Source organism: Pyrus communis, chromosome 3 (genome assembly GCF_963583255.1).
Source record: "Pyrus communis chromosome 3, drPyrComm1.1, whole genome shotgun sequence".
NCBI lineage: Eukaryota > Viridiplantae > Streptophyta > Magnoliopsida > Rosales > Rosaceae > Pyrus > Pyrus communis.
The window spans coordinates 19,644,509-19,651,443 of NC_084805.1; the positions used below are offsets into that span (position 1 = coordinate 19,644,509).

At 38.4% G+C, this 6,935-nt stretch overlaps 1 protein-coding gene across 2 annotated transcripts; it reads left to right on the forward strand.

Moving 5' to 3' along the window:
- The first annotated feature begins 1,916 nt into the window (after positions 1-1,916).
- LOC137728694 (xyloglucan galactosyltransferase MUR3-like) lies at positions 1,917-4,893 on the forward strand. 2 transcript variants are annotated; one of them, XM_068467434.1, is made up of 2 exons: positions 1,917-2,022; positions 2,145-4,893. In XM_068467434.1, the coding sequence occupies exon 2, from the start codon at positions 2,565-2,567 to the stop codon at positions 4,560-4,562; it is 1,998 nt and encodes a 665-aa protein (XP_068323535.1). In that variant the 5' UTR covers positions 1,917-2,022; positions 2,145-2,564; the 3' UTR covers positions 4,563-4,893. The 2 variants fall into 2 exon arrangements, with proteins under 2 accessions (XP_068323535.1, XP_068323536.1); XM_068467435.1 differs by having other exon boundaries at positions 1,985-2,022; positions 2,117-4,893.
- The last annotated feature ends 2,042 nt before the right edge of the window (positions 4,894-6,935 follow it).

Genomic DNA, 6,935 nt, shown 5'->3' on the forward strand with positions numbered 1-6,935 from the left:
AGTTCAAAAGCCAATACTGCTCGTTGTCCTCTCACTAAGCAAAAAAATTAAAGAAAAACTAATGAAAATGATTTGAAAATTTTAAGTTTTAACAATAATGATAAAATAAATGATAAAGTGAAGAGTACTATGATTAATTTTTTAGTGTAAAAATATGGTTTTTCGTTAAAATGAACAGTACCGGAACTTTTCGTTAAAGTCCTAAAAATCAATTGTCGTCATCTTTCACCAAATCTCTGCACCAAGGATTCAGCCAGCTGACCCCAGTTTGGAATACTAGATTCGCTTCTTTTATCAGCGGCAAAGATCGAATGCATCCAAGAATGTGTTTGACATCTTTCCGAAGGAGTTCTAATAATTTATATGCACACAAGAGAGCAGAGAAAGGGAGGAAGGAAGGAAGGGGGGTTGCGGAAACTGAAAAGGAAATACTTTGTCCTTGGCTTCTGGTGTATTGATCTCTAACCGTGAAAATGCTTTTAAAATTTGTGAATAGAAGACCAAAATCACTTGCCTGAAATTACTTGCAAAGTTTCTGGCATTGCAGAAGCTGCTGCCGGGCTAAGCCAGCGCTTGCTACCCGGCTATCGCAACAATAGTAGCGGCTCAAGCTCGTGAGAAAGAATAGGGGAAGAGAAGAGGAGAGGATGGTGAATAAGACTTTTTACCTAGATTTTTTTGTTACAATTATAAGAAGTTAGGAACTCTGGCTAAATTTCAATTTGTGCCTCTGAAACTGTTGAGGGAGCTACGTATAACCCTTTCGATTGGAGATCATATATATGAGTATCATCTGATAATATTTATTTAAAAATAATTTTTTGCTGGACTATAATTCTGGACGAGGCTATGTTTATCTTTCGTCGGTTGAAGATGGCCTAAAAGAGAGAGAAACTAGAGTCAAAACATAGGGTAGCGATGGGCTTCAAATTAGGGGTGTGTCGTTAGAGCCTTTCTGGTTCGTAGGAATTTGGAGTTCTGGACCTTGGACGCAAGAATTTCTCTTCTCATTGATTCCATGTGGGCCCTTTAACATTATTTTCTTTTTTACTTTGTCAAAACTAAATATTATTCAATGATGAGCAATTAAATTTAAAATGAAACTTCAATAAAAGAGAAACCTAAACCTCAATCAACAAGAACATTTCTCACTCACAAATATGAGTTGGATTTTATAAACCGGATTTGGATCCCAACCGAATCCAAATTGTGGAGATCTTAAGGATCCTCACATCTTAGTCATTCATCGTGAATCATGGGGTCATAAATGATTTAACTTTCTTTTATTTAAAATTAAACACAAATAGTACCTAACGAAAACTGGCAACACGATATACGATAAACAGTTAGGATGTAGGGTTCCTAGAATTCCCAAAAAATGGATCTCTCCTTTTCCTTGAGTGCTACTTCGCTCACTTCTTAAAGTAAGAGTGATGCACACTCTCTTCACTAATTGGCTTAAATTAATTTAACTTAATTGATGTAACACACGAATTACAAAATTATAACTAATTATCCTCGCTTTAAGCGGGGAGCAAAAATACATTCAATATTTTTGTGGCAGGAAGAAATGAGGGGGATTTTCAACTTCATGCATCGTAGATTCGTAACTTGGGGAAAATTTTTTAATTGTAACGAGAACATAAGTAGTACATAACGTGTTTTAATAGTAATGGTAGAAAATTTTATTTTTTAAGTTATTAATTTTTTAACACATATATTCATCATTTATTTAATGACACGTAATGTACCGATCACATTGAAAAATCTCTGGTAACTTGAGGGAATGCAGTGACATCACCACCATCAACAAGACACCGTCCTCCCATCATTCCACGCGGCAAGATCCTACCGGCTACCGACATGAAACAGCCGCCGGCTCACATTGCTAACGTGCGCCCACTTTCGCCTTCGACGCGCGAACTCCTTGTGATATTATACTCACTCTCTCTCTCCCTCACTTAATATCAGCACCAAACAACGTAAAATTTTCTCGAACTTTCTTGGCAAATCAAAACCTCGGTAAGTCTCTCTGTCTGTCTTCCTTTGTTTCGATTTCTTCCACATTGTTTCCTGTTCAATGTTTTAAAGTTTGTTTATTTTTAGCTGTTAACAGGCTGTAAATTTCTGTAATATTGATTCAGCTCCGAAAGAGGCGCAACTTACGGAACAACCCATTCCTTCTGAATTGTTGACTGGAAAACTGGTTTGTCCTAGATTTGGGCGATTTCAGTTTGTTAAGGTTGCATCTGTTACTATATTCTTGTTCCTCAAATCTCTATATCTCACTTGGGAAAAAAATAAAGTTCTCTGCTTTGCTTTTTGGAGCTGAATATATAAGCTTTTGATTTAAGTTGTGTGGGTGTGTTCTTTGTTGGGGCAAGTTTTGGGATTTGGGATTTGGGTTTCTGTTGATTTGGTGATTGATTGTGTTGATTTGGGATTTGGGTTTTTGTGGGATTTTGGTGATTGATTTGGGGGATTTGGGATTGCGGGAATTTGGTGAATGATTAGGGATTTTGGGTTCAAATGGGGTGTAGGAAGGTTGCTTGATTGAGTGGATTATGAATTCATTGAGACGCCGCTCTCCGGACAGTGCACCTGTGGAGCCAATGGAGAAGGGGACAGGAAAGAATCAGAATACAAGGATTTGTTTCTTGGCCTCGTTGTCTGTGTTCTTCTGGATGTTATTGTTCTACTTCCATTTCGTTGTGCTGGGAGGTAGTACCGTGAATGAATCTGTCAATATACAAGCCGCTCCTGTTTACTCCGAGGTGAAGCCTACCCTTGGAACTAATGATCTTCAGATGGACAGCAAGAGCATTGTATCGACACCTACCCCTGTAGCCCGTTATCATCAGACGGACAACCAAAACACTGAATCGACACCTACTGGTGTAACAGTTGATCTTCAGATGGACAACCAAAACACTCAAGCGACACCTACCTACACGGATGATCATCAGATGGACAACAAAAACACTGAAGCAGCGCCTACTAGTGTAACCGGTGATCAGCAGATGGGCAACCAAAGCACTGGATCAACCCCTACCAATGTAGCCAGTGCTCAGCAATCGGAGGCCCCTGCGAAAACCGATCACATCAATGAAGTGGAGAAATATCCATTCATGAGAGCATTGAGAACTGTCGAAAACAAGAGTGATCCATGTGGTGGGAAGTATATTTATGTGCATGATCTTCCATCGAGGTTTAATGAGGACATGTTAAAGGAGTGTAGGAGTCTAAGCCGTTGGACAAATATGTGCAAGTTCACAACTAATGCTGGGCTTGGGCCTCCACTTGAGAATGCAGAGGGTGTGTTCGGGGATACGAGTTGGTATGCCACAAATCAGTTCGCTGTGGATGTCATATTTAACAATCGGATGAAGCAATATGAGTGCTTGACAAATGATTCGTCTATCGCTGCAGCTATTTTTGTTCCCTTTTATGCTGGGTTTGACATTGCCCGATACCTTTGGGGATTCAACATATCAAGGAGGGATGCGGCTTCACTTGATCTGGTTGACTGGCTTATGAAGAGGCCAGAATGGGGCATTATGGGTGGCAAAGACCACTTTCTTGTTGCAGGAAGGATAACATGGGATTTCAGGAGACTGTCAGAGGAAGAATCGGACTGGGGTAACAAGCTTCTCTTTCTGCCGGCTGCTAAGAATATGTCTATGCTTGTGGTAGAATCAAGCCCGTGGAATGCTAATGATTTTGGTATTCCATATCCCACATATTTCCATCCAGCAAAAGATGCTGATGTGTTCGTTTGGCAGGAGCGAATGAGAAGATTAAAGCGCGAATTCCTTTTCTCTTTTGCTGGTGCCCCGCGTCCTGACAATCCCAAGTCAATTAGGGGGCAGATCATTGATCAGTGCAGGAGTTCAAAGGTTGGTAAGCTGTTGGAATGTGATTTTGGGGAAAGCAAGTGTCATTCTCCAAGCAGTATAATGCAGATGTTTCAGCGCTCTCTTTTCTGCCTGCAACCTCAAGGCGATTCATACACACGAAGGTCTGCTTTTGATTCAATGTTGGCTGGTTGCATACCTGTCTTCTTCCATCCTGGGTCGGCATACACACAATATACTTGGCATTTACCAAAAGATTATACAAGGTATTCAGTGTTCATCCCAGAGGACGATATTCGAAAGAGGAACGTTAGCATAGAGGAAACACTTAGTCGAATTCCTCCCGAGCAGGTGAAGAAAATGAGGGAGGAGGTCATAAACCTTATTCCAAGTATGATATATGCCGATCCCCGCTCAAAGTTGAGGATTTTTAGAGATGCCTTTGATGTTTCTGTACAGGCAGTTATTGACAAAGTTACAAACTTGAGGAAGGACATCATCGAAGGCTGTATAGATGATAACTTCATTGAAGAAAACAGTTGGAAGTATGCTTTGTTGGAGGAGGGACAACATGAGGTAGGAGCTCACGAATGGGATCCTTTCTTCTCGAAGCCGAAGGATGTGAACGGAGATTCTGTTGATGCATCTGCCGAAGCTGCAAAAAACTCTTGGCATAATGAACAACGACATCAATCATCGGGCAGATAACGGCACAGCAATAAGGATTCCACTGATAGCTATTGCATGAAGACAACCGATCAGCGGATGAGCCTTCCCGCATTGAGTTTCGGCAGGTATTGTCACGAGCGCTCATCACTGAAGTCGCCCTCAAGATATCCAGGCCCCAGAGTCTTGTTCAAATCCAAAACATATACGCATTCTGCTTCTAGTGCTTTATTTTTTTCGATAGAAAAGTTAATGTTTCTGCATTACGTAATTTTGTCTAGTAATTCTTTGCCATGTAATTTAGCCGAGTTTTTCGTGTTCGTATTTACTTACAGGAAATAAAAATGAATATAATTATGGGTCCTCTACCATACAAGCGAATGTGTACGATGTTGCTTCTGCACAAACCTAACTTCTTTCTTCTTTTGTTTTGTAGGCCGTGAACTTGGTATGTTCTTTATACAACAATTTGGGCCGGTCTTTCGGATCACAGGTTTTGCCAAGTCTGAAAACAAATGTCAAAAGAACTGTGATTAATAAAAAAAAAATGTGGGATAGAAGATGAGCAATTGCACACTATTTTATTTACCAAATGGAAAAAATTGTACGTGCATAGCATTTGCAACCTCTCTTTAAAGTCCACGCATTAATTTAGCGGGGTTCTAGGCTGTCTCCGGTGTATCCCCTTCTCTCTCAGAAAGAAGGGGATGCATTTCCGGTAGGTCACGTGGTGTGAGATACAAGAGAAAGAGAATGTATTATGTCTCTTGGTTCTCAACAGACATTAGTAAGTAGGGAGCTGTTGATGGTTAAGCAAATATCAAATATACAAAATTCTACTATATTCGGTGTATGACATGCATTAAAGCAATGAATGGTTAGATGTGGATTGAAAGGTCCAATGAATGATTCAACAACCAAAACTCAGAAGTTTCAACTATTTCTAAGGCACATAAACAATCAAACTGACAACCGTTGTTTAGTTTTTAATTCTACGAAGATCTAAAACGAGATGGTCACTGCATATAATATAATGTCGTGATGGTGATTAGTGGTGTCTTGATTCATTTGAATCATTTGCCCTATTATTCTTGGATCAATGAACTTCTTGCTTCAGCTGCTTATAGATTTTTTTTTAAATTTTTTACAAATGTTTAGTGGTGTCGTGAATGATGAGGAATTGAGGATCAAACTTGCACCATGGTGCATAAATATAATTGCTTTTCATCATAGGCATGATAATTGTTTTCCGTTACTGTGGTAATGCACCACATGCCCCCACATATTAATATTATTGAATATACTTAACACAAGAATTTATTATTAAATAACTTGTATACTATAATATGAATTGACTATTTAGACCCCATAATATTTTAAAAAGGAAAATTATTTTATGAATTCATACACTAGGGAGGATCCTCGCTGGATCCTTTGTGAGGATCCCGCGGATCCTCCAATCACATCAAATTCATCGTGCAGTCATTTTTCGTCAGGTACTGTTTATATTTAATTTTAAATAAAAAAAATTACAATAATTTCTGACCGTACGATGTACGATGAACGTATGTGATTGGAGGATCCCCGGAGTCCTCACAAAAAGGATCCCTGGGATCCCCACAAAGAGGATCCGGCGAGGATTCTCACTCTTCATACACCACCGTATCATGTTTAACTTGTATTCTTTTATTTTTTTTATTTTTTTAAAAGCTCTCAAAGCATTCTCACTCTTTATAGTAGAACAAACACGTTTAATAAAAAATTATTTTTGACAAATGAAACATGAAATTAAAATTTTAAAAACAATAATAACCTGAATTTAAGAGACAAAGAAAGGAAAATAAAATTGTGATTGTTGCAGTCCTATTAGAATGAGAATGTAATTGTGTAAATCCTAATGTATCTAGGGATATCTTTGAATATTCCTTTTAGTAGTTAATATCCTATTAGAGTTGTAATCTTAAAAGGATAAGGAATTAACCTTCCCTACTGCTATAAATAAAGGCATAATGAGGTGAAATAGAACACACATCAATTACGTATCTCTCTCGTTTCTCTCTATGCTGCACTCTCTCCCTCTCTCTATGGCCTTCATAATCGTTCAGTAAATTATGCATACAACATGTTATTAACGTGCTTTTGATGCTGCGCTAAAAAGAGATTATTCTTCAATTAGAGGAGTATTACGCTTTAATCATTCTTTTTATGATTAATGTTATTATTTTATTGAATTGATCTACATGCTATTGATTCAATTTAATTTTTCTGTGTGATATTCCGACTTTCCGAGAAGGATTTTCTACAAATTCAAAGGCTTTTCTTGTTTTCTACCAATCAGGTACGCTTAAAATAAAGGAAGATATTTTACACGACCATGAAGCATGAAAACATTCCTCATGATGCATGAACCCCCTA